The following is a 27,883-nucleotide window of genomic DNA, read 5'->3' on the forward strand; positions in this document are numbered from 1 at the left end:
ACCAGGTTTAATTACTTTCTTTCTTGACGTTTAGGAAAGATGTTAAAAGCTCAGATGAGGGAAACCAATCACATGCGCTGTGTCTCTGCATTTGGTAAGTGATGTGCAAAAATTATTTGAGGCGGCATCAAAAAATTTCCAGTTATCTCTCCTGTTTCATCCTACGGACTCTATGTGGCTGTACTGATGTGCACGTGCTAGATATTCCGTTTGGGAAACCAGGTTTGCCATTCGTAGGAAAGTTGATTACGAATCCGCAAAGTGAGAAGCACGGTCTTTAAATAAAACTATATCCTTCGACGCCTTATTACGCTTTTGGAAGCATGTCGCCAGACTTTTGTACCCAACTGATGCGGATGGTTTTAGTGGGTGGCTGCGTTTTCTTTGGGGGGGGGGGTGGGGGGCGCTGATTTACACTGACGTTTGGCAGCCTTATTGATGATCCACATTACCTTTCAACTAAACAGCAATATTCAATTACCCCCTCTACATGAAGTTTGGTTTGGCAGCACTTTCCAACTAACGTGTTTGACCCACTGTTTCCTGTTTGACTGGAGTAAAACGCAACAAGGAGCCGACGAGGTTTGAAGAAAAGTGGCAGGTTTTGGCTGCAAAGTGATGACATTATTATTTATAATTTCCACGTTTTTGAAGGTCCTCATTCAAGTCGTCCTAACTCAGTCGCCATTGAAATCTAACGCGAAGAGACTTTTGAATACAGTGTATGCGATGATTGAAATTTCATCCTCCGTCATGATGTATATTCAAATTAAAGATGCATTTAACCTGATGAATTGCGACCTAGTCAATTGCAAGGGGTCAAAAAAGACTTGGGCAATTGCCTTCTTGGTTCGTCCCGGAGACTAAATATTGGTTTTGACGCAAAGAAGTTCAGGGCGTGCTCAGTGTTCAGCATCGATCCGATTGGCCAATTGATTGAATCAGATCATTTTCTTGGGAAAAATTAGTTGTATAAATTTTGAAATAGATTTTTTTAGAACAAATTAATTTTTATATAAAAATAAGTTTTTATAGAATTTGCTTAAAAGGTCAAATCATCAAAATGCCCAACATAATCAGCTTAATTCTGATCCAATTACTTTGTCCAGAATTTGTTTTGGCCTGAATCGATGTGATGACACGAGATAGGCAACAGGCTGTGCGACTTGCTCACCGCTCGCCATAGACGCGTGTTTAAGCTATCTATCAAGGGCTTGTTTGTATCTGCTTATCTTAAGTATTTATAATTATTTTTATATAAATCGAGAAAAACTCTTTTTACGATATGAGGTTAGCATAATGTAAATCATGATTAAAAAGTTGCTTTTAATATGAGTCATTTGATTTGCTATGGGGGGAAGCCACAAAAATGTTGCATTTATTTTAATCACATAATATGTATACTTTCATCCTTCAAGTAAGGATTAAATGTGGATGTAACGTACAATGCTATATCTATATACAATGCAAGTACTTTCACAAAGGTACGCTTGACCAAAGGATGGCAGACACTTCCACTAAGTATTTAACATAGCTATATGCTCAGATTTGAGATCAATACTTTTCTGGCAAAACAAGCGGGCTCCCCCAGTTATGCACTAGTTGTTTCATAAAGACAAATTTTAAAAACTACTCCATCCGGTCCTATTTATAAACTTCAAATTTGAGAAGAAGTGTAGTTTATTTTATAAGTTTTAATCTGAGTTTGCCTTAATATTATTTTTAATGTGTTTTTTTTAATATTACCTTTAATTTCTCTCTCATCACATTTGCCCATACATTCCCTATCATCACTTTTCTCATTTATTAAAAGGGCATATTTAGAAACAAAAGTCAATTTCTAACCTTTTTATTGTTATTAAGTACTTTTAACTAATTATTTATTATCTGTGAATTAGTTATTTAAAACTTATAATAAGAAGCGAAGGGAGTAGTATCATATTTTTACAAATTATTGAGATAACTGACTAAATATGTCGACCACTTTTAATTTTGGCATGTGAAGTTTCTACATACACGCTCTCCTGCCCCACGTAGCAGCTTGTCTAAAATAAAAGATACCTGTTTGCGTGACATCGAAGAGTACGTATCTTTACTAAAATCTCGTATCAAAAGTTTTTTTTTTTTTTTTGTGAAGATAGGCAAGCGACTTCTTAGTTCTGATCACAATATTAAAAAGAAAGCCAGCTACTGGTAAACTTCGAGATACTTGTTACTCTTACGAGTATACATAAGCCGCTCTCAATTATCCATGCACTGGAGTCAAAGATAATTAATGATGAATCCAAGTTGCAACCATTTGAGTTAAAGTATTTTATAGCCCGAAAGAAGTGTTAAAGGAGTATTTGAATATTGCATATTAGCCGACATAATTAGAGAATGGTCACCTTTCTGTTATTACTTAACTATTCTATGGGCTACCATGCAAGCTGTATTTCCTTCATGATCGTTAGTTTTGCCTCAAAGCTTTCCACAGCAAAGTCACATGTATGTTAATTGAAGAATGTGCAATTAACTAAGGATATTTATATGTAGAAGTCATGAGACGACGAGGATATTTACTATAAACCTTCGAAAATGTTCGCATGGGCCTCAAAACGAATGTCTTTTTCTTTCACGTAGGACAAGAAAGAGGCAGTATAGCAATTAACGAGAGCTTCTCAGAAAGATTATTTCAGGCCGAAGCAAAATGCTATACATCCCGATAAAGGCGTAGCACACGCAGGCCAGCTTTTCCAGGTTAATTGAATCGAACAGCAGGCAATTGAATATGTTGTAGTTGGTGTGTCCGGAATAAGGTTTTAAAGCGACCGGAAGCAGCTAAAGTAAAATCCTCGAATGTCTTCCTGTCTAGTAAATCCTCATTAAATTAAACTCCAGCCCTTTCCGATCCTATAGTTTGTCAGGTTTGAACACAATCTAGTCCCAACCAAAAAGTTCATAAAAGCGCTGCAATAAAGCTCATTTAAAAGTGCAGATAATTGCAATAGAGTAAACGAGTGTACCATTGGAGAGGGTATTAAATAACTCTGTTAAACTTTTGCTGCTTAAAATGGCCGCAATGATGATCGTGTCTCTTGCATCCTCAACATCCTTTGCCGCCAACAGCTGACTCTTTTCCTTTACAACGACGGCAACTCGGCAAGCAATGGTCCCTTTGGAGGCCTCAGAACTGAAGGCTTGAATAATAGAGAACATTTTCAGTTTTGGGTTGGGCTGGACGATTATTGCTGAACCGATTACAACTTCAGGTCGGGCTGTTATTTATTAACAAGACAGGAGGGGGAAAAAAAAAGCACCACGTGTATTATTGTCCTCTTATATCTCTGTATTCTTAACATTTTTGAGGATGTCTTGATTCACTATATTTTCCCCTGTTGCTTAATTGCCTCAGACAGTTGACTGTCCCTTTAGTTCTCTGTCCCTTCTTTCATATGCAAATAAGATCAGAGGTTAAAGGTTACATCTGCTGAGATGGTTGGACCACCATGCTGTGCCGGTTCTGGTTATCCTTTTTCTAAGTACAATCTTCATGCGTACCAGTGGATGACATACAATAATTCATTAGTTTGAGCACAAGTAGTAATGACTTGGTTTGTTGATCTTTTAAAACCTTTGTATTCGACTATTCGTGGGTAGGAACTTAGTAGCAATTGAGACAGGACCTTAATTATTACATGCTCAGACTCAGACAGCCCCATAAATCAGTATTGGGCCTTCTTGCGTAAAACCTTATCCACAAGAGAATGATGTATACGTGCTGCGGGGAACAATAAAGCCTGCCTGCTAGTTATTAATTCTACCTCGAAGAGGAATACGACGGGCTCCTTTGTCGTTAAAGCCTGAGCGGTATTAATAATCCTAATTGAGTCATTGGCTTGGAAGTGGTTGAACCGTAGTTAGGCCACTCGTACTTAATTTAATACATTTCTGATTTTATATGTTAAATATAATATTATATTTTATAAAATATTATTTTACAGAATTATACTTATAGCTCGAGTTTAAATAATGTTATACCCTTCTATTATAGAATGCTACCTTCTCATTTCCTTAGTAAATAAAAATTGAAAGCCAATAAGATGAGGGCTTATCTTCTCTCCAGCTTAACCAAAATGTTATTATTGGTTTTCAAAAATGTAATATGAGAGAATTAATGAATATTTTATGATCTGAAAAAATAAAATGATTGTGAGATTTAATATTTATACTTATAATGTATATGATTATTTTGAAATTTGTATTTTTACAATAAACATTCACATTCTTTGCGCATTTTCCATTAGTTTTTCTTTTTCAATACCCATAATATCTATACGCATAAAATATAGCTGAGAACATGATTTAGATATTTAAAATAAAATTAATATTCTGTCAAGCTTAAACTGGTTCTCCACTTTGCCAATTTCCAGTTTTGCCCCCATTGCCAGATCCGACAATAGGCCAACCGGATGATCCTATATGATTTTTAAAACAATATAATGGTTCTGTTTGGATAAAAATCGACGCGTAGCTCCAGATTTAAATATATAATAAAATACTCTAATATCCTTTGCATTTGGACTTAATTATATGGACTTTCCTTGTATTTTGAAAACATATACTTAAGTCCAAACGGTTAGTTTTATTAAAAATATTATAAAAAGATGCTTTTTTAATTAAAATTTATGTTGAAATACTTTTTTTTTACTAATTTACCCTTCATAATACTAAATTCCTAAATTTTGACTAAAACTATTTTGAAGAATTTAATATTTTTTCCTTTACTTTATTTTATCTTTTATTTTTATTTTTTTAATGTTTTTATCGTATTGGACCATAAAATTAAGTAATTAAGTTAATATAAACATAAAAAAATTGAATAGAAATTTGATGAATTGAATAAATAAAATTAAATTATAAATTTAAATGCTTCATATAATTTTCCGAACGCACATAATTTATATTGTGTGATAAAAAAATAAGCATTTAAAATATATTTTAGCTATTTAAAAGAGACCTTCAATTTCAATATTTTATGAAGAATTAAAATTATATAATTCTATAATATAATAATTAATAAATTTTATAACATATTAAAATTTTTGAAAATGCATGTATTATAATAATTTTTTTGTAAACAAAATTTTTTTATAGATATAAATGTTTAAATAATGTTTATGTTAAATAGAGATATTTTGGTAAAATAAAAACTTAAAAGTCAAACTTGACGATCAACTAATAGTTAGATGGATAAAAATAGAATTTTAAAAATATAAGAGAGGTTTGTGTAATAAATATTCTAATTTAAAAAGAGATTTATTTATATTTTAAAAATAGAGGGAAGGTTTCTATAATTTAGATAATACAAAAGGGTAATCAATATATTGCTCTTAAATACAAAGTCATCGTTTAATAAGTCTAAATAGATTCCATAACCTCTTTAAAATTAAATTTTTAAGGCTTGGGAGATGTAATTGCCATGAATATTGATATGTAGATGTTGAAATATAAATGTCACAGACTAAGCAACGTTGGGTGATTTGGTCCTCAGACTGCAGGGTTGTGAAAGTCAGTCCCCTACCTCCGCTTCCAGCGAACCATTAAGAAACTTCGTAGGGTGACCACCTGGCAAACCGGGCCATTGATCTCTCATCCTGTCGTGGAATCATAGATTCTGATGTTATTTTTGTTTAGAATATCTTATAAATAATTTTTTAATCATAAGTTACGAAATACGAGATAAATAAATAAGATGAGTCTTGTTTTTTTATTGAATATGTTCTTTTTGTTTTTGGGTAAATCAGAACACTGGGGATTGAGATTCCAAAACCTCTTTATTTATCAGTGTCCTCGCGTGTTGAGGAGCAATGTCAAGAACTGCAGTGGTCGTGAGTCCCATCTTTGTTAGCGTATCAGCAAGTTGGTTGCATTCTCTTTGAATAAATTGAAGCTTGATGTTCCATGTCAGAGCCAGGAGCCTTTTAATTTCCCGTGGAGTAGCGCTGCAAGTGATCCTTACACCTTTTTCTCCAAGGATAGAGTCAATGTGACTTTCACAATCAGATTCAACAATAACATCTCTGGATTCCATACCCCAACCCAAGTTAAGACCCTTTAGCATGGCCCACTCCTCTGCCTCACAAGGGTGAATATGAATTCTGTGTCTAGGGAAAAAACCTGAACATCATTCTGGGCTGGGAGAAAAACAACAAAGACTTGTGGGATCAAGAAGTCATTCATCTTTTAAACAAGCGTCCGGGCCAGACTGCTCGAAAATTTGGCCCACCTAAAGTTACAACCAATGGATTGTTATTGAGAGGCCCGAATATGCATATCGAGTACGAGACCAGAGAAAAAGCCCGCAGGCAGAGTGGCCCAAGTGGTCCCCCAGCAGGTCGTTAGAGGAGAAAATCATGTATCAGTTCTAAATAAAAAAGAGAAAAATTAGGGAAAAGATCTTATTAAAAATTTAATTTTATTGTTTAGAAGAACTGATTAAGAATTGGGACTTATTTGTAATTTTAATTTTATGTTAAATTAGACCACGTGGGGTTGGACATATTGGCAATATTATAAGGACGATGACGGAGGAAATGAAAAGCACGTGGCAGGAGGCATGTGCTCTGCCTCTGAGCAAGCCTGCCCTCCCACAGGCATGCTTTTGCTCCCTCTTCGAGGAATCTTATCCGTCGCGATTTGATGACAAACACAAGCACGTAACCCACCCGTGCTCCCCAGCTAACGCCCCCTGGGAAACGGTTTAGACAAGAGTTTAAAATAACTCATATGCTCTATAATATACATTCCTCGTTTTCTTTGGAATGAAAATACCACCGGAATATATCTTTCCCATGATCTGGTCTGTGTCTGGGTTCGTCTTTCAATCAAGGGAGAAAGAACATAAAAATAAGTAATGATATTATGGGCTCGTTTGGCCTTTTAATGATATTAGATGGTCCTTTTATTTCGGCTGCTTCCACTACCAAAAAAAAAAATGATATTATGGACTAGTTTGGTTTTGAGGTTATAAATATTTATAAACATGCTTCATATTTAATAAATGATGATTGAAAATATTTTTTTAAAAAGCCATTTTAGTACGGATCGTTTTGAGAGATTATTATAACAGCGGGACCCCGGCCCAAGACTGGACAAACCCAATAACCCCAAGAAGCAGAAGGGCAAGCTTTGTTCACCCACGAGTCAGACGTTTTGCTCCTCTCCGATGTTTCAACAGTAAATATTACAAATATAATTTTGATAACATTTCAAAATAATTTCATCCCCCAATACTTTGCTAACGAAATTTAAAATTTTTTAATTTAAAAGATATTTTTTTTAAAAAAATTCTATTTTGTTTCGCTGTATTTTGCTTTTGGTCAGGTGGAAAATCTTACCCGAGAAAGAAGTACTGAACGATCGGCTAAACGATGAATGGCGGCTGACCCCAAGAAAAACAGGAAAGAAGAAAACAAAAACAAAAACAAAAACAAAAACAATGATGATAGATGAACGATCCTTGCTTGCAGCCCGTGCGTGCACGGAGCATCCACGGTCAAGACGCTTGCTAGCTGGTGTCCTCCACACACTCGGCACTTGGACTGCATCTCAACCCGTGACTGTACGAACACGTCATTTTCATGAATCGTATGTTTATTAATTATCCAAAATTCACTTATACAATAATACTTATGGGCCTATTTACATAAATCTCATATCGCTAATCATGCATTTTTCTCGTATTAATAATTAATTTCTCAAAATAGTTATAAAAAATGTTTATCACCGTGTTATCAACTCGCCAAATATTACTAATGTATTTCAATATCATTGCCATTGGGAAAAAAGAGATTTATCACCAACAAATAAAAAATTAGTACTGAATACGCTTAGATGTAAAGAAGATTTTTTTAAGCATGGAGGGTCCCCAGATAGAGTTGGGAGTGACATGCCGCATAATGTTAAGCTTCATTCTCATCCCCAGTAAGGTTTGGTATCCCCTGTCCACTGGAAGAAGAAATCAAGAAGAAAATATATATATATAATTTTTTTTTCAGTTATAAATATAAAACTTATTTTATAATATATCTTAAATATCTTATAAAATAAAAAAGATCGGAAATCTGTAAAATAAATCAATAGTGACAACCAATGTTTTAAAAGCCGGACCGGAAGTCGAACCGGAAAGATCAGCGGGTCATGGTTCAATCGGTCGGATCGGTCGGACCGTTTGGTCAGACCGGTGATGCAATAATTAATTTAAAACAATATTATATACATATAATTAGTATATATGAAAAATATCAAATTATTAAATAATTTAGAAATGCATTTAAATAATCTAAAATTATAATGAAATCATTGAAAATGGACTAAAACCTTATATATTTAAATTTATGTATGTTTAAAATATTTAATGATATTACAAATTATCAATTCATTCAAATCAAAATATTTTTTTAAACGATAGACCAAATATCAAAACAAAAAGACTAGCGACTTACGATTTTAACACCACAATATATGAAATTTTCAATGAAATAATACTCTATGGTTATAAATAGTCTAAAAATATATTAGGATATTTAAGGGGATCAATTTTTTTTATTTTTCTTCTATTTTTTTTTAATTTTTAGTATTTTTTCAGTCAGGCTAAAAAACCGTCCGGTTTTCTGAAAACCGTTCCGGTTCCCGGTCCAACTCCGGTTTCCGGCTTAATAACGGCTCAACTCCGGTCCAATCCAGCTCAACTATATGAACGGTTTTTTGGTTCAAACCAAGCCGTTAACGAGTCCGGGTCACGGTTCAACCGGTTCGATCGTCCGGTCCGGTCCGGTTCTTAAAACATTGGTGACAACCATTCCATTCCCTCGGGGTCGTAGATGCCACAAAATTAGGGGTGTGCATGAGGCCCGCATGCCCAATAAACCCGTCCGAGCCCGCAAGAAAAATGCCCAGCCCAACCCAGTAAAAAGCTGCCCAAGCAAAAATGGGCATCTTCGGGCCGGGCTGATTCACGGGCAGGGCAGGGCCGTGGGCACGGTATGCTGCCCTGCCCATTTGGCCCTGCCCGAAAAAATATATAATTATATATATAAGATAATATTATTTCAAGCAATTATCTCTTTTATTTTAGCTAAAAAAATAGGTAAAATTAGAAAAAATGAAAGGAACATAAAAATTATAATTATATAAAAGAGCCAAATATCAAAATATAAGATTCAATATGCTAAATTACTCCAAGTCAAATGTTCTTCTTTTTCTCTTACATCCAATTTTTTAAAACAAAAAAAAAATAAAACCACCTTTCAAATTTTGTGCTTTCACATGATTATAAGAATCCACCAACTATATGGATAAACTAAGAAATTGAAATACTGATTTAGCTTAATATTAAATATTCTAATTATTAAATATATTTTTTTTACCTCCCATAAGAAATCAAAAGCTAAAGAATAAGACTACATAGGCCTTATATATATATATGAATGATAGACTCATTCGTGATAATTTTTTTCCTCTCATTTGTCTCAAAACATGATAATTGATTTTTTTTTTTTACATATGACATAGGGCATTGTGTCATTACGCTGGGCAGAAAAGCCCGCCCTGCCCAGCCCGCCCTGCCCAGCCCGCCCTTGCCCTGCCCAAAATGGTTAAGGCTTCTACTGGGTAGGGCCGGGCAACGGGCTGCAAAACGCAGCCCGCTCATCTTTCGGGCTGGGCATCGGGCAAGGGGCTTGCCCTGCCCAGCCCTGCCCATGTGCAGCCCTACACAAAATGTTATAAAGAAGCAGACTTTCCGATAAACCAGAAGCTCAGCGCGAATCTAATCAGTTCGTCGCTGAATACACTTCACAGTTTCAAGCTGCGTTAACGGCCTTGAGGGCGGGACAAAGAAGAGGTCAACTTCTCTCCTTATTATCCGCCATGCCTCCCCAAGATCACGAGCACGAACAACCACTGTTAGTGGACTCCGACAAACAAACAACCGAAGCCGCTTACGATTCCTCCGAGCAAGTGGTGGTCGTCGGAGTCGACGAGTCCAACGCTGACTACGACGGCTGTGATCGTGCCCCGCCGTTTTCATGGAAGAAGCTCTGGCTCTTCACAGGCCCTGGTTTTCTTATGAGCATCGCCTTTCTCGATCCCGGAAATCTTGAGGGAGATCTTCAGGCTGGTGCAATTGCCGGCTACTCTCTCTTATGGCTTCTCATGTGGGCTACGGCTATGGGACTTCTGGTTCAGCTTTTGGCGGCACGGCTCGGAGTGGTGACTGGGAAGCATCTGGCTGAACTCTGCAGGGAGGAGTATCCAACTTGGGCGAGGATGGTACTGTGGGTTATGGCGGAGTTGGCTCTGATTGGGTCTGACATTCAAGAGGTTATTGGGAGCGCTATTGCTATCAGAGTTCTAAGTAACGGGATTGTGCCTCTTTGGGCGGGGGTCATCATCACAGCTTGTGATTGGTAATTAATTAATCTCATTTTGCAGTGCTTGCAGTTGCTTTTCTTAGTTGTTGACTCTTCTTTTTAATCAACTGCGTTTTCTTCTACTAAGAACCGCACTCTGCACAGTGTATCATATTTTGGCTCTTCGAAATTTTTACTGGCTTTATTCGAAGTGAAGCTCTCAAAATTCTATTCGAGGGTTTGGGATTAGATGCTCTAGCTGGTATTTGCTGGATATTTGGTTCTTTTTTGTCTCAATAGAATATCATCTGAAATTTGGGGAGTATTTCTTGTTGGATCGACATTTTTGCTTTAAGTTTAAAATGGAAATGCTTGATGACGTCCACAAACCACTGTCTTCATGTGTCTAACACTCTTGAGTTGCTTGAACAATTATATTTATTTGCCAGACCATGTGACTGAAGTCAAAATAAACATTGGCATTTTTTCCTTGTTACAGTTTTATTTTCCTATTTCTTGAGAACTACGGTGTGAGGAAATTGGAAGCATTTTTTGCTGTTCTCATTGGTGTAATGGCCCTCTCATTTGCGTGGATGTTTGGGGAAACAAAGCCTAGCGGCAAAGATCTTCTTATTGGTAGGGACAAAGAAGTTCATTTAACTGTTTTGGACTAATACTAATTTACTGGAAAGTATTGTTCTTTTGCTTTATATCTGATACATAATCTGACCAACCTGTGCAGGTATTTTGGTTCCAAAACTTAGCTCCAGAACAATACAGAAGGCTGTTGGAGTTGTGGGTTGCATTATCATGCCTCACAATGTATTCTTGCACTCTGCACTTGTTCAGTCAAGACAGGTTGAGCAGAGCAAGAAAGGCCGAGTTCAGGAAGCACTTAATTATTATTCTATAGAGTCAACCGCTGCCCTTGTTGTCTCACTTATCATTAATGTATTTGTCACGACTGTGTTTGCGAAGAGTTTTTATGGTACTGACCTTGCAAATAGTGTTGGTCTTGTGAATGCTGGGCAGTATCTTGAAGAAAAGTATGGAGGGGGACTTCTGCCAATCTTATATATATGGGGTATAGGGTTATTAGCAGCTGGTCAAAGTAGCACTATTACCGGAACTTATGCTGGACAGTTTATAATGGGGGGTTTTCTTAATTTAAAGTTGAAAAAATGGACGAGGTCATTAATTACACGAAGTTGTGCTATCATTCCAACCGTGACAGTTGCTCTTGTCTTTGAAACATCAGAGGACTCATTAGATGTTCTAAATGAATGGCTTAATGTTCTCCAGTCAATTCAAATCCCCTTTGCACTTATCCCCTTGCTTTTCTTGGTGTCCAAGGAGCACATAATGGGCGCTTTCAGAATTGGCCCTGTCCTCAAGGTATGCCTTTTTGGCATTCAGTTATACTCATCACTGAACAGTTTATATTTTCAGCAAACGAATTTGAATTTACAAATTATTCATTTGGTGTGACATTGTTATCTGAATATGCCTTTATGAACTTTAATTGATTCAAACTCCAACATTTAGTTGCGATAACTTAGACTGGTCCACTGCAGACCCTTTTATCTTGCATAATAGAACCCATGTGCCTATTCTGTGTAGAAATTTAGAGTTAGATTTGGTAGAGCTAATTTGTTTGCCTGCTTTTGCTTTCCTACATTGAGGATTAGCAGGAGGTCAGGTTTTATCCGTTGACCCCTTTTTGCTAATCTTGAAGACCTGTTGTGTGTTCTAAACTGATATACTCCCTCCTAGAGGAGGAAAGCGCTGAGCACCAACAAGTGATGGAGATCCAGAATCGCCTCTTTTGCCTACAACTTTCCTCAATACATCACTCGAAGTTGGTTTAATACTCATATCATATTGTGGCCTATTCATAAAAAATTAGAGGATATCGTGTTTTTGATAGCCTATTATGCAGTCTACTGAGTTTTTCTGCAGTTCGGAGTTATTCATGAAGCTAATAAACAGTTTAATCCCAATCAAAAACTGTCTCCAACAACATAGGTGGACAGATGTCTCGTATAGAGGGTTTTGATTACTTTGTCTGTGGTATCCCTGCAAAGAGTCTATTAAACCATATCCTCTCTAAACCTTGGGGATGCATTTCTTTATTTTACCAACATCACTCTAAACCTTGGGGATGCATTTCTTTATTTTACCAACATCACTTATTGTATCAAAAAAAAGAAAAAACATCACTTATGCCCTATATTGTGCAGTTTGCTGCAGAGTTTAGTTTGTTTTGCTATCATGGATTCCATTTCTAAGTGGCTTCTGATATGAACACAGATTGTTGCATGGTTTGTGGCTGCTCTGGTGATAGCGATCAACGGCTATCTTATGCTGGAATTCTTCAACTCTGAGGTCAATGGAGTAATGTTTGGTGCTGTCGTGTGCGCTTTTACGGCTGCATATGTTGCATTCATACTTTACCTTGTTTCAAGGGCCATTACCTTTTCACCTGGGCAAAGTTCAACACAATCAAAGATAATTGCTGACTCACAGAATTAACGAGTCAATGTGAAGCCAAGTTCAATTTAGGAGGGTTAAGCGTCATTCGGCTGACGATTTTCATTACTGCCTTCACCGCCAATTGTTTGCAAGCACACTCATGCTTGTTACTTGTATAACAACTTGATGCAGCTGGCAGTGGCACCTTATCGTTAGTCTGTGCTTTCATTTTTAACAAGTGATCAGCAGATATTTCTGTCTTGCTATCGGATTCTATTGTACAAAGAACCCATAGGGGTGATGTAGTTGGGTGAAATCTTGGCATCGATCGTGTTCAAACGGATAAATAACAGCTCCTCTTCTTTCATTCTGGCTTGCTTTGCTGTGTGCATGTGGTCTTGTTCAAAATTTGCCTCTTGTTAATAGTCAAATGTGCCATGTCTCACAAGGTTGTTGGGAATCTAATCTCAAGACTTGATATGTTTTCACCATATGTCGGTTTGGAAGCGAATGGTCAATTAAGGAAATATATCCACGTCAATTAGAATAATTTATTTAGGAAGTTTTAAATCAAGTTGCATTTTGAATTGTTGAATGTATTGTCCTCTTTTTTAGGGAGGAAAAAGGAAGCAATTGAGGGATAAGTTTTGCTGATGTAAACTGCATTATTATCATTATTTATTTTTTTATTAAAATTTGAATTATTAAAGTCAGCTCTTTTTAAAAAAAAATCATACATAACGTGAAAAAGGAAATTCATACATAACGTAACACAAAATACGGCTCACCCATGAACATCCATCCCTTTCCATTATTCTCTCTACGTCAGCTCATCAAGCGAAGAAACTTTCATTCATCCACTCGTGTAATTAACTGCCAAGCAAGTGGATGTCATGCTCATCTCTAAAATGAGCACGGTCATAATCTTGGATTGATCATATTACATTAAAAATGAACAGGATGATTAGTTGAGTGGAACCCATTCAAATTTTCCTCAATTTATGTTGACCTTTTTTTTTTTTTTTGGATTGCTCCAGGGTATTCCCACCGCCGATAGCAGTGAGACTAATCCCCCGTCCTTGGATCGGTGCACGAAACGGTAAGGGACTGGTCACGGGGTGCTTTCCATTCACAAGAATTAGGGATCGAACCCCTAACCACTTGCTTAAGGGACGAGATGTCGAACTATTATGCCCAACACAACGTGATTTATATTGACTTTTTTTGTTGATGGAAAGAACACGCTCAAGGAGATAGGAATGTTATCCACGCATGGCATGATAATATTAAATTTGTTCCGATAATACTGACATCATATATAATAAAAGAAATCAATTCATGCTCATATGAAGGGATCGTTTTCCTTTAAGTTAGTGATTGGAGTTTGAGTTCTAAACTTTTTATGGAATAAATGTAAATAGATTTTTTTTTCCTTTTTACACCCTCACCATTGTAAAGTAAATCAGTCCGCCATCAATAAAAATAATGCTTATCCATGCAAAAGGATAAACAATTTAAATTTAATATTAATTTACTTTTACATTTTAATGCAAAAGCATGAATAGCGTATCTTATCTCAGGTTTTACACGAAATGCAAGCTCATAATCTAATTAGGTACCCAAACACATTGAAAATCTGATAAATGAAGTGTAACAAAACTAGGCGCATCAACAGCCTATATTTTTATTAGAAAAATAAAAATGAAAAATATAATTTGAGCCATGCAAATTCGGAATCGATTTCGTAAATTCGATCATCAGTACATTTACATGATGACGTGTTATGTATAAATTTTGGGGGTCAATTTATTCACTTTTTTATGCGTATACGAAAATTTAAAAGATAAGCGCAATCATAATGAAGAATTTGTTAACAGTTTGACTCATTTTTCTTTTTCAGACTTTATATAAGTCACGAATTTCACATCCGTTTAAGCGTTTAATCGTTTATGCAAAATAAATTAATCTTAAAATAATCTCATGTTGTTGCCCGAAACATAAAACAGAGAGCTCTCCCATTGGGAATGAAATCCACATAATTAGTTATAGAAGGAACTTGAATATTTCAGGCCCGGCTAGCGTAACTTGCATCCTTCCTTCCCTCCTTTTTCTCTGGTGAGGTAGAGGTGGTTTCTCCATTGCTTTCACTCCTTCCCTCCTTTCCCTCTTTCTCTCATTTCGATCTGCTCCACCGTGCGGAGCTCATTTCGTATTACAACGCCAACCCATACTAGTAACTCATGGCGCGGGAATCAGCTCAGCTAATCTTTACCTTCTCCCTAATTCTATGCCTTGCGCAGTTCGGCCCCTGGATTGTGGTCGGTATCCCCGGCGACAGTGGCCACATTTTGCACTTCAAAAAGCTCCACGATGGCGCTCCCCCTGCTATGATATTGCCGCTATATCTTTCTGTTTCCAATTCTTCCGTTTCCGCCTTTGATTCCCGCCGCCAACTCCAGAGATCCGAGGCCCAACACCACCCTAACGCTCACATGGGGCTCCATGATGATCTTCTCCTTAACGGGTAACTCCCTTGATTGATGCGCTTCTTCTACGTCCCTTTGTTCCTCGTGTATTTAGTTTTGGGTGTGTTTGTGGGCTCTGTTAAATGTAGATTTTTGCGTTTCCTTTGGGGGACGATGGTACAGGTACTATACAACGCGGCTTTGGATCGGGACTCCTCCGCAGATGTTTGCTCTTATTGTTGATACGGGAAGTACTGTGACGTATGTCCCGTGCTCTACCTGCGAACAGTGTGGCACGCACCAGGTTATCCATGGAGTCCTACTTCTATGTGCATGCATGTTTGGATCAATTGGTCAATTTATAATGTAGATTGTTTAGCGGAATCCTTCTATTTTCATATTGTTTATGATGGGAGAGCTGTCGTAGAAACCTGTGATGTCAGAAGAAAATTCTGTAACTTTAGTCTATCAATTTACAGAAAAGCAAAACAGTCAGCACTTGTTTACAGGAATCCTCTCGGTCAAACAAAGAACAGGTCTCCTTAAACAAATAAAACAACTTTCTTATTGAATAACTAGAGTCTTCCAAAATACCAAGCATAATAATTCTTAAAAAAAAAAACTTATTAAATTAGAAATCACTGAAATATTATTCAAACCTAAAATTTCAGCATGCCCACATCTTTGTTTGAGCTTGGGACGATCAGCATCTCCGCACCAAATGCTGCAACACCCTCAATGTTGTGCTTTGGACCACCCATGCAACTCATTTCTTCTCATGAAAGACATAATTGCATAAGAATGATGTCATTTGTAACTTTCTGCGCAGGTGCATGTACACCGTTAATTTATCAGAAGTATCGCTAAATTTGCTTGCCTGGTCTTATTTGAACAGGACCCGAGGTTCCAGCCAGAATTGTCTAGCACCTATAAACCTGTCAAATGCACATTGGATTGCAACTGCGACAGTGACAGAAATCAGTGCACATATGAAAGACAGTATGCTGAAATGAGTACTAGCAGTGGTGTCCTTGGTAATGATGTCTTATCCTTTGGAAATCAAAGTGATCTTGACCCTCAACGTGCTGTTTTTGGTTGTGAAAATCTTGAGACCGGTGATCTTTATAGTCAGCATGCTGATGGCATCATGGGTTTGGGCCGTGGAGATCTCAGCATTGTGGATCAACTAGTTGAAAAAATGCAATAAGTGATTCTTTTTCATTATGCTATGGTGGAATGGATTTTGGCGGGGGTGCTATGGTTCTTGGTAGAATATCTTCCCCATCAGACATGGTCTTTGCATATTCGGATCCTGTGCGCAGGTTTGTATTGCAAAATATTCATCTAATGGATAGAGATATCATGCATTTTCTTAGCAAATGCATTTGATTAATCTCACACATTTACTCTAGTTTTGGGATGGCAACAGTCCATACTACAATGTCGATTTGAAGGAAATACACGTTGCTGGGAAGCAGCTGTCTTTAAACCCAAAGGTTTTTGATGGAAAACATGGAACTGTGTTGGATAGTGGTACTACGTATGCCTACCTACCTGAAAAAGCGTTCCTTGCATTTAAAGATGCTGTAAGCCCCCCCCCCCCCGGGGGATTATTTTGATTGCTAGTTGTTGCAACGTACTTTCTTGAATCTTATCTTTCATTCCACAAATATTGGGTTGCTTGCTTTGTCGTCATATATATCATCAACATGCCAAATGAGTAGTTCTTGATCCGTCATCTTGTTTATGATATACATTTTTAACGTACAATGTTTCTAAAATCCAAACCCCCAAAAAAAAAAGCTGTACTTGTCTCCAGTTCCTTGATAGTTAGTGTCTTTTCACTTCTGGGAGCCTCAATAGTTTTACTTTCTCAATTACCAAAAAAAAAAAAAAAAGAATGTTCGCTTGCTGGCTCAAGAAAATAAGCATTTAAGTACATACCTAGCTTTTTACAAAGGGACATTAAGTGCCGTGTCTTCTCTATTTTCAAATTCTAGCAACTGAATTTTGTCGCTAGTATTTGATGAAACTGGTTTTGCATTTACTATCCGCAGATTAAGAAGGAGCTTCAGTCTTTCAAGCAAATACCTGGTCCAGATCCAAATTATAACGATATATGCTTTGCTGGTGGCGAAATGTACTTCTTAAGCACTGCCTATGAATAAAAATTAATTCTTTGTTCTGCTTTTATTAACAATTTGATATTTGCTTCTGTTTCAGAGCTGTTTCTCAACTCTCTAACAGCTTTCCAACAGTTGACATGGTATTTGGAAATGGTCACAAGCTGTCTCTGTCACCTGAAAACTATTTATTCCGGGTTAGTTTTAAATGAACATCACGAGTATCTTAGGTTGTGTCTATCTTTTCTTTCCTGACCTTATATTTTCTGGTTCTATCTTTTATGAAGCATTCAAAAGTGCGAGGTGCATATTGTCTTGGGATCTTTCAAAATGGAAAGGATCCAACTACTCTTCTAGGAGGTATTCTATTTACTTGTAACATTCTGTCAATTCATGATTTACCCTTGCATGAATTGAAAACTAGTTATTGAATAGTTCTTGAATTGTGCACATTGCTTCTAAGTAAGGAGTTTCTTGAATACCTTGGTGATCCTTCTTCAAATATGCTTGTTTTTATAGGTATCATTGTTCGAAACACTCTTGTTATGTATGATCGAGAGAATTCAAGGGTTGGTTTTTGGAAGACTAATTGTTCTGAGTTATGGGAAAGGCTACAGTTATCTGCTTCCCCACCGCCAGAGTCTTCTGAAGGAGCAAATTCTACTGAAGCTTTTGCACCATCAGTTGCTCCATCTGCATTACAGCATGATTTACATCCAGGTATGATACATAGCTGATCTTTCAATGTGTATGTAAGTAGATATTCTAACATCACATTATAGTATGGGATGAGATACTGTACATGTATTTGCACAATCTGTAGACACAATTTATTTCGCTTCTTAGTTGTTGTAGAATTTAGTATGAGTACTTTATATGCTCACTTATGTGTTTTCATTAATTTTAAACATACAGGGGAACTCCAAATTGCACAAATAACAATTGATATTTCATTTAACATCAGCTACTCAGACATGAAAGATCAGATTACAGACCTGGCTGGACTCATAGCTCACGAGTTAGATGTTAAGACCTCACAGGTTAGAAAATGATGGCTAAATGCAGGAAATTTTTGTTGCACTGTTGCAGTTTTAAGTTTAGTTAGAACTATACTTTTAACTTTACATGATAGTATCATAACTGGCTGCTCGGGCTAGTTGGGATGAGTTGGGATTTGGGGTTATAGATCTTTGGGTCAAGTTGAGTATTTTCCGTGTGCCAAAATTATGCACTTCATAGTTATAGAGTAATTTCACTTCAGGATAATAACAATTGGGTATATTTTGACAGGTTCACTTGTTGAATTTTTCTTCTCTTGGAAATTGTTCCCTCTCTAGATGGGCCATAACCCCAGATACATCTGATTTCATGTCTAACACAACTGCGATGGTAAGTTGACATTTATATTGTTGCGGCAGTGAAGACTTCCCACTAATGTTGATATTCTAAATGGCAGAGTATAATTTCTCGGCTTGTTGAACAACGCATGCAGCTTCCTGGCACCTTTGGAAGTTACAAGTTAGTTGGATGGAACGTCGAGTCTCCATCAAAACGGTAATTTTTCCTTTTCATACAACAACAAGAAGAATAATAATAGTAATAAATAAATAAAAGAAACAGAAGTTGAAAGTTGTAAGTAACTTCCAGATTCAGTTATGTAATCCATATTGCATTTGTTGTAGTTGCATCACTTTCAATGTTGTTATTTATTGTGCCCACAATACTTAGTTATACTCCTTAATATAGGATCTCATTTGAGAATTAATGTTGGTCCTATATGTAAGACCTATTTCTCATATTTATCAATTTTTTCCTAAATTAACCGTATTGATATTTCTCCAACAATAATCAAGTAAGAGAGGATGAGGGAACCAATGAAGATAATTAGGGTATTTTAGAAAGAATATTTCATATTAAGTTATTAACTAATTTAATTGACATTTTTAATATACTCAAATTAGTTAATTATGTCCTATATTAAGTACCGGGAAGTATTATACTAGACATGCAGACTCTTTATTTAATTGACTTGTCTTTTGTCATGTGCTTGGGTGCCTGTAGAATCCCCAAGCTTGTATTTGTTATAACCTCTTCCCGTCTCCCCAACTTTTTCTAAAATGATGCAGGACTTGGTGGCAGCAATATGGTTTGGTGGCGACTTTGGCTGTTTTAGTTACGTTGCTTCTTGGATTATCAGCTACCGGAATATTCTTAATTTTGAAAAACAGACAGCAGCAAATCGTGCATTCATACAAGCCGGTAGGCGTGTCTGCTCCGGAGCAGGAACTTCAACCGTTGTGAGCCATGCCTACGCCCCTTGTGCTTTCACGGTTTGCCTGATCAGTTTCAATAGCATAGTCGACTCCTAACAAAACATCAATCATGCAACCGGAACCGACATTATCAAAATTTTTGTTTCATGGAAATGCTGTCCATGACAATGTCTAGTGATCATCATTAAACAACAGAGGTATAGCAAAATTTTTATTTCTTCGTATTGTTTTTAGTAAACGCGATTTTGTTTGTGAATATTGCAATGTAAATGAGAAATAAAGAGAGGAAGCATGAGCGTGAGTGACAGTTTCTTGTGGAAAACGGTATTTGTACACAACCATTTGCATGACCCATTCAACACCTAACCTTTTATCATTAATTTAATATAAAATAATAAATAATTTAACTGCTTATGGTAAATAATACAAATTAATAACTCTTGAATCTATGTAGTTCATCTACTACAAATGTTTTCTTTTATGGAGTTTTTGCTCTTAAAGGGTTCTGTACTGTACATGTATCTTTTTCCCGATCCCTTGTATTAGGCTCTGGAAACTATAAGATTCGAGGTAGTCTCTTTGGGTTTCAAGAGACTGGGCCCGTCAGGATGATATCCATTTTCTTTCTCGCCGACGAAGTAGTTGACCACATCAACTGTAATAGGGACATCATTCGAGCACCGAAACTCCATCAGCCCATACAATCAAATGCGACTCAGAAGTGTACAAATCAATCTTAATAACAACTACTTGCGTTGGCAAGTGAATGTGCAGTTATCCAACCGGTCAAAATTGTTCGTAACAATGTAAAGGTTGGGAACTCGGCCAAATAGCGGTTTTTCTTATAAAACCCAGTCACTTATTCCAGTTGTCGAATCAGAAATGTCGGATAATCCTTTTCTGTACGATAACAAGGAATAGTAAGGTTTTGTTTGTCATCACGATTGAAATCACTTATAAGCATATTTTATATAAACCGAGATAAAACTTTTACATATTTACCTCGTATTTCGTAAATTATGATTGAAAAGCTAGTTATTCTCAACAGGTCATAAGAAGAACATCTGCTGACCAAGAAGGTGTTGAATTGGGAACATTTTCTTGTGAAACCCAGTCACTTATTCCAGTTCTTGAACAAGGAAACTGCTCGTTGACGTTTCATTATACTACCTCTGGTCTTTAATATAAGACTTAATTGATTAATTTAGGGAGAATAAGAAAATTAATTAAATTAGTTATTTGTTATAAATAGGTATTATCTTTCCTAGAATATCCTTGCTAATCATGTATATTAGTTAAAATTACCATTTGATGAAATATTTAACATGTTTAACTATTATAAAAACTACTTAAAAAAATAAATAAACATAAAAACAAAATGGATTGAGGTTTTATATTTAGGATCAAATTAAAAATCAAACGAACTGTTATAATAAGGAATGGAGGTATAAAACAAGAAGCTGTACATTACTCCAGCTAGAGCTCAAATTTGTTGGGGATATTTCAAGAAGGCGCAATTATATTTCCAAAATTAGGTTCCTGGGAGCACCTTACCCTTTAAAATTATTTTCTGATTGTCAAGCCTGCTGAACAAAATTAGAAATAAATAATTGAACTTTATATATATACCAAAGAAAATCGCTCATATTCTAAAAGGATCACATTAATTATTCCACTTCCTGCTAGAATTTAAGATCGACCTTGTCAACTTGTAATTTGAATTTCCAACTTGGGTGTGGATCTCTAAATTAGAAAGCAGGTGCAAGGAATCTGCTGTACCTTGCTGCAAAGCGCCGAATCCGCCTGTTTTTGAAAAAGCTATAACGGTGGCTTCCCCAGCACATTCCCTCCCTCCACGGGTTCCTTTCATTTACTAATTTATTGGGTGGTTGGTCATTTCTTAAATGTTTATATTCTAATATTTTACTTTCCCTTCACAGACTTTTCATCAGGACATGGACTGCATTCCCTTTAATGCATACCCACTACTTCCTGCCATTGATTGTTAAGAAATCATTTGAAAAAAAAAATGGAAATTAAAATCTCAACTTCTCTACCAACTGATCTGACCACGTATAATTCCATTCCCTCGATAATGAGATTATCGCATTTGTTCATGATATATAAACTTTAGTGATTATCGATTTCCAGAAATGCATGCCATGTTGAGATTTTTTTTCCCCTTAAAAGATCAATCATGATGCAAATGCAATACTAGGTTATAGAAAAATCACTGCATTTTGGCATTAAAAAAATTTGACACTAACAAGTGCGCTGAAATTTCGTCATTAAATAAATGGGAAAATCCAAAAATCAGTGAATTAATCAGTTAGGGGGTAGTAATGTGTTCGTCTCCATCCAAACATTAAAATTTAATAATTTACTCCAATTTATCCATCACCAACAATTTATGTGGGGAATTTTCTTGCACCAAAAAATGTCTTAATCTTAGATCATTGGAATGCTTTCTGCAACCTTCTGAAACTGAGTAGTAACTGCTGCAGAGCTGAACGACGATTCGCTTTTTTTAATAGCCTGAACATCTGATAATTATAATCAAGATGCTGGCTTTTAAGGAAAAGTGAAAAACAAAAGAAGAGTGGGACAGTAGCAGCGGAGCAGGACATCCTAAAATGTTTAGAATCGTTGAGTGCTATTTGGGCATTGCCTGCTTTATTTCAGCCAAAGGGCATTGCTTGCTTGGAAATATGGATTTGTGCTTATAGAGTAATAAGTAGTGGTGGAGTCTTGTTTTTCACTGAAAGGGGCATTCCCTTATTCCATCAAATTTTTGGCAATCAAAGCCCAAAAATAGAAAGGAGAAATCCCAATGATGCAGACTTACAGTGCTGGTAAAGCAACATAAAGTTCATCTGATCACTGTAGCATCATTGGAATACCTGGGCATGTGGCTTTTTGAAACTCAACCTGTAATTATATTGATACAGCCTCCATCCAAACTATCACTTCCTCCTCTTATTAATATAAGAGTTTGTTAAAAATTTATTTGATTCTAAATATAAAATTTCAATTTGTTTTACCTATAATATTTATTAATTTTACTCATAATTAATTCTTATGATAATTATACATGTTAAGGAGTTTCATCAAGTGATAGTTCCAATACACATGATTAATAATGATATTTTGGGAAAAATAAGTTATCTAGCTTCTATGTTAAATACCGGAGGTAGTTTTGTTTATCAACCAACTATGGATTTCAAAAGAAAAAACTGAGATGGAAACCACGTCTGTCTATTAGGGGTATTATATTTTTAATGAGATGAATTAATAAAATTTGTAAGAGAAACTGTCATAATCAAAATCAAAATCAGTTGGGAGGAAATTAATATTATCTAAGTGATGATTAAAATTATGCTGCGAGCCTTATTAAGTTTGACCATGCTTAGTCAAATTTAGACTGAGATAATGTGGATGAATTCTTCTTTTTTGCCCCAAGGGAGAGACAATTAAGCATTGATTTTCCTTTGAAAAAATTTGTTTTCAACAAAATGGAACACCACCCAACAACATTACATAAAAGATATCTAGTTCCCTGAATCACTCACCGAACGGCCATGGGCAATTTAGCTACCTTCAAAAAGGCTTTAATATCAAAATTGCCCCCAAGTGACCATGAATGGGGTGGCACTGTTGTGAGATGTGACTATGAGGTACAGGGACATGTTTGGTCCCTAACATTTCAATGAGAAACATGATCATTACTCCAAATTTATGAATATATGCGCTGGCGCCTCACGCTTAGTTGGACAAGCATGAGATGCGAATGGATGTACAGGAATATTATTTGAAGCTGTTTACATTTATCTACCTCTACTGCCAATCGACTACTTCATTTTATGCAGGCGCCAGACAAAAAGTAATCAGCTGTGCTGGCTGAAAAACGAACTGATTAAATTTATTGTGATCCAGAATGATACTACCTCCAATTCTAATTATAAAAATTAGTTAACTAATTTGAAAAGATTAAAGAAAGAATGTAAGTTAGTTATTTATAATAAATAGGTGGTGTATTTCTTAAAATATCCTTACTAATCAAATATAGTATTAGCTCGAATTACCATTATTAAAAGGATTACTTTAAAAAAAAAATACGAGAGACAAAATAGATTGGGATCATATTTAGAACCAAAATAAAAATCAAACAAGATGTTATATTAAGAAATGAAAGTAGTAGTAGTTAGGATAGTTCTTTCTTGGTGATTCTAGGTATGATGTCTTAATCATAAAACCATTATTGATTTATTGTGATGAGATGAGAAGATTGAGCCAATCTTCATTTCATTTCAAATCATCTTCCCTTTAGTTGCAGTTGTCAAGCACAAACCCACCGACAGGTGAGGCCAACTTGGAGGAAAAATTCCAAGATTAACTTATATATATATATATATGGATGGATAAACCAACATTATGACGTAACAATAAGCAACCAGAGCGGCTGTGTAAAGCCGCTCAGAGTGATGAAATTATTAAAAAAAATAAATAATAAATCACCGATGAACAGCAGCATTTGAATTAACTGGAAAAATAATAACAATATAGACGACATCATTTGCAACAGAATAATAAGCGTTTCAAGGTAACAAAAGTCAATAAATTAAATGTAAGCCCAAATGGGGCTTCAAATGATAACTAAAAAAAAAAACCAAAGATACAAGAATATTGAGACAGCGATCGAGCGAAGCCTCTAGAGGATCAAAACAAGGGTAGCCCAGCCCAATGCTAAGCATCCCAACAACTTCTCCATGCACATGATGCTTGCTGCTCCACTCTGCGCCACACAAGTACAAGAACGTCAGAATTTCCGATCCAAATATGAGTTATCTATACTGAAACCCAAAAGTAAAATCCTTCGACTAAAATTTGTGTCTTTCGGTGAAAATTAGAGTGTGATTTCCACTGTAATTTCATGAGAATGGGTTTGCCTACCAAATTTCCATCAGAAATTCAGAATGGATCATCTGAAGTTCGGGGAGTAACGGGAAATACAGAAAGATTAGTATATTACTTCACGGGATCTCGTCCCAATTTCCATTTTTCTAAGTTGACTTGAGACTTCCGGCAGTAAAAAATCATTAAAGCAAGTGCTTAGCTACGGTGAAACGGTGGAGTCAATCCCCCTAAAAAGGGGAAAGCCTAAGATAAGAATGGGGTGTGAAACTAACTAGCTACGGTTCGGATCTCCTAGTTTCAGATCTAAGGCGCGTCACACCATTCAGCATGTTAGTCGTAAAAAGAGAGTAAAGGGATGAACTCAAAGTATGTACCTCATCGTTCTCAGATGCTGGGCCGGGAGAGACTGCATCTTCACTGGGTCCCGGAGCTCCAACGGGTGGTGCGGGTGGTCCTAGCAATGACGGTGATGGTGCTGGCGCATGGTGCTTCTTTCCCTTCTTCTTCTTCTTGGACTTGCTCGGTGCCGGAGCGGGGACCTCAGCTGTCGGTGCCTCAACTGGTGCTGGAGGAGAACTCGCCGGAGGAGTAGTCGGTGCAGGTGCTGGAGGAGATTTGGCTGGCGGTGAGCTAACTGGAACAGGAGCAGGGGGAGAAGAAACCGGAACTGGTGCCGGGGGGGAGCTCTTTGGAGTCGCTGCTGGAGGTTTGCTAGCTGGAGCTGGTGCCGCCGCAGCCTTTGACGGAGAAGATGCTGGAGATGAAGCCGGCGACGCAGGTTTGGGAGATGATGCTGGTGTTGCCGCCTTGGGAGATGCAGCAGGAGGCGACGATTTAGGAGAGGCAGCCGGAGCTGGTGATTTAGGTTTGGAAGGTGCCTGCGCCGGTGACGCAGCCGGAGTGGCTGGTGACTTGGACGGAGAAGCCGCCGGAGATTGACCGCCGACGCCTGCAATGACAATGCAGATCACTGCGAGAGAGAGCACGCTTCTCCGATCCATTTTGCTGTGAGAGGGAGAGAGAAGAGTTGGGGAGTTGCAGGCATGGCTAGTCGTTTATATAGACCGATGTACGATGAGGACGTTGTCAGAACTAACGGACGAGTGGAGATTCATCTGGACCGACAAAACAAAGGGGCCCCACCGTCAGATGGGTCACCACTAGCCGTTGGATCAAAGTATATGAGAACCCAGAAGGCAGAAGCTTCGCTGAGTCGGGGGTAACACGCGCTCTGGAAATAAAACAAAGACTAATGTGGCCACACAGACTGTAATGGGCCCACCTGGCGAATGAGGGGCATGTGAAATGGAAGAAATGATTAGAGAGCGTAGGCATTTATTAATTACTGAGATGTGACCATTTCTCTGCTGGTGCTGATTTGGTGAAGTGCGAGCGAATTAACGGTAGCTGGTGACACAGCTGGATATACAGGAGGTGGGCCACGCCCTGTGTGGGGACCAATACCTGTATGCCACGCAAGGATCTTCGGCAATAATTGCGCCAAATATTACCGTGTAAGAGTTGGTAAAGTACCAGCGGGGTAAATCAAAGCAACACAACAGTATTTGTATGCGCATTCCATTTCCTCATTCGCGTCAATGCAACCAACTATCCAACTCCTAAGGCAGTCCCCAATTTTATTGATTGGCTCACCTGCCAAATTCAAGTCCCTCCTCCCGGAACCAAGCTAATCATGCGAAGATTATTTTGTAATAAAGTTAAGGGCCTAAGATGCTGCTACCAAACTGATTATAACAATACTACCAAACAAAATAGTGAGCGGTGAGTATATCACGAATGAAGAACGGTGAGGGCAGTGGCGTCAAAGAATATTATAACGGCCAAGCATACCTTTGTGTGTATTCATGAGAAGCTGTCAGATATGGACTGTTCAACGCGGCTGGATCTGCATTTCGCATTAGTCATAGCGAGCAACGCATACGAATACGTTTATTTTCATTTGCAAAATACAAATTATTGCCTTTTCCTCATTGTCATAAGATTCATATTGATTGGACTGTATTATCGCTTGCTTTCGGTGCGAGTTGAAGCCTGATATGCTTTTTGTCAGATGAAATATGATATGCAACATTTTTTTATTTGAAGAATTCTAAGCATCTTCTTATCCTCTTTTGGTTACAAAACACGGCAAATCTTTGATGGATATGAGCGATGACTGTTCTTACTTGGTATTTTTAGTATTCATACTTCATTTATTTCCAATTTTCATCTTCCCCCCCCCCCCCCCGGCACATATTTCACTTTTGACCTCTAACTTAAGACCCCACCCATGACGGCACCAGAACACGACGGGCGTCAACTCTCAGACAGGTGAAGTCTTGGGTCTGTCCAATGACCCATTTCCAATTTAATGAGTAATGGGCTTCAAATGTTTTAACTGCCCAGAAATAATGGTCTTCATGCATATTTTGCTTTCGGACAGTTACAGGCCCAAATTTCAAACAATCTCATTAAAAACTGTTGGAGCCCAATGGGCGCGGCCAGTATTGTGAGCCACAGAAGAAACGCCGGCGCCATGCAATTCCGCATCAAATCAGCACCGGGCGATTGGGCTTCTTTTCACACAGAGTTCAAATTTTTTTTTTGGTAACACAGAGTTCAAATTAATTAAGGAACATAATCGAAACCTTGTGCCCAAAAAAAACAACTTTAGATAGACGGAACTTCCTCTCTGATTCTGCAGGGCAACTATTATGCTGGTGCATGAGGGATGTTTGGTGTGGATTCTATTCTGCAAGCAATGCTGACTCTGGTTCATGCTGACTTTGGTTTGGGCTTGTATGAGTGAGTTTAGTTTGTCTTGAACGTTGGGTTTGTAATTAAGCTTCAGGAAATATTTGGGTGGAAATCAAACCATAATTTTAAAAATATTTTTATGTTATGCGAAGTAAATATGCAGAGGAGTTTACCTCATTTTATGAAAAAGTACTTTTTAAAAGTATTTTTCTAGGCTCTCAAACACCCCTCAGTCTGGGCTTCTCTGCTTATGCTTTCTTGTCTATTTTGTTCTTGCTTGCTTTATACTGGGGTGACCTCTGTCTACTAATTGTTTGGGCTTTGCTCAATAATCTTTATAGAAATAATAATTTCAGATGGAAACCACAAGACACTAACCTAGGCACTTCATATGATCATGCTGGAGGAAGCGGAATTTTCTTGAGACCACCCCGCTTGTACTTGTTCGTGTATTATATTTCTGGATTGGTCACTTTTTGAGTTGG

The 27,883-nt window shown here is 37.1% G+C and overlaps 3 protein-coding genes and 1 pseudogene across 3 annotated transcripts; 2 read left to right on the plus strand and 2 right to left on the minus strand.

Moving 5' to 3' along the window:
- Nucleotides 1–5,782: 5,782 nt before the first annotated feature.
- Nucleotides 5,783–6,103, minus strand: LOC114722363 (uncharacterized). The gene has a single exon (XM_028908378.1). It carries the CDS (start codon nucleotides 6,101–6,103, stop codon nucleotides 5,783–5,785), a length of 321 nt encoding a protein of 106 aa, XP_028764211.1.
- A 3,661-nt stretch (nucleotides 6,104–9,764) lies between these two features.
- On the plus strand, nucleotides 9,765–13,327 carry LOC114722356 (metal transporter Nramp3). The gene is made up of 4 exons (XM_028908373.1): nucleotides 9,765–10,451; nucleotides 10,894–11,030; nucleotides 11,137–11,789; nucleotides 12,705–13,327. Exons 1-4 carry the CDS (start codon nucleotides 9,913–9,915, stop codon nucleotides 12,924–12,926), a joined length of 1,551 nt encoding a protein of 516 aa, XP_028764206.1. The 5' UTR covers nucleotides 9,765–9,912; the 3' UTR covers nucleotides 12,927–13,327.
- Nucleotides 13,328–15,002: 1,675 nt separating this feature from the next.
- On the plus strand, nucleotides 15,003–20,100 carry LOC114722355 (aspartic proteinase CDR1-like; annotated as a pseudogene).
- Nucleotides 20,101–24,231: 4,131 nt separating this feature from the next.
- LOC114722344 (lysine-rich arabinogalactan protein 18) lies at nucleotides 24,232–25,648 on the minus strand. Its single transcript, XM_028908356.1, has 2 exons — nucleotides 25,016–25,648; nucleotides 24,232–24,519 (listed from the first exon to the last, which is right to left on the minus strand). Exons 1-2 carry the CDS (start codon nucleotides 25,640–25,642, stop codon nucleotides 24,436–24,438), a joined length of 711 nt encoding a protein of 236 aa, XP_028764189.1. The 5' UTR covers nucleotides 25,643–25,648; the 3' UTR covers nucleotides 24,232–24,435.
- Nucleotides 25,649–27,883: the final 2,235 nt, after the last annotated feature.

Source organism: Neltuma alba, unplaced genomic scaffold (genome assembly GCF_004799145.2).
Source record: "Neltuma alba isolate B1F8T4 unplaced genomic scaffold, ASM479914v2 tig00012090_pilon, whole genome shotgun sequence".
NCBI lineage: Eukaryota > Viridiplantae > Streptophyta > Magnoliopsida > Fabales > Fabaceae > Neltuma > Neltuma alba.

What these genes read in the sequence shown, in the direction of transcription:
- LOC114722363 (XM_028908378.1), bottom strand. Translation starts at nt 6,103, where the DNA reads ATGCTAAAGGGTCTTAACTTGGGTTGGGGTATGGAATCCAGAGATGTT.
- LOC114722356 (XM_028908373.1), top strand. Translation starts at nt 9,913, where the DNA reads ATGCCTCCCCAAGATCACGAGCACGAACAACCACTGTTAGTGGACTCC. An exon ending in ATCATCACAGCTTGTGATTG is followed by an intron (nt 10,452 to 10,893) that starts GTAATTAATTAA and finishes TCCTTGTTACAG; the next exon opens with TTTTATTTTCCTATTTCTTG. An exon ending in CGGCAAAGATCTTCTTATTG is followed by an intron (nt 11,031 to 11,136) that starts GTAGGGACAAAG and finishes CAACCTGTGCAG; the next exon opens with GTATTTTGGTTCCAAAACTT.
- LOC114722344 (XM_028908356.1), bottom strand. Translation starts at nt 25,642, where the DNA reads ATGGATCGGAGAAGCGTGCTCTCTCTCGCAGTGATCTGCATTGTCATT. An exon ending in CAGCATCTGAGAACGATGAG is followed by an intron (nt 24,520 to 25,015) that starts GTACATACTTTG and finishes TGTGTGGCGCAG; the next exon opens with AGTGGAGCAGCAAGCATCAT.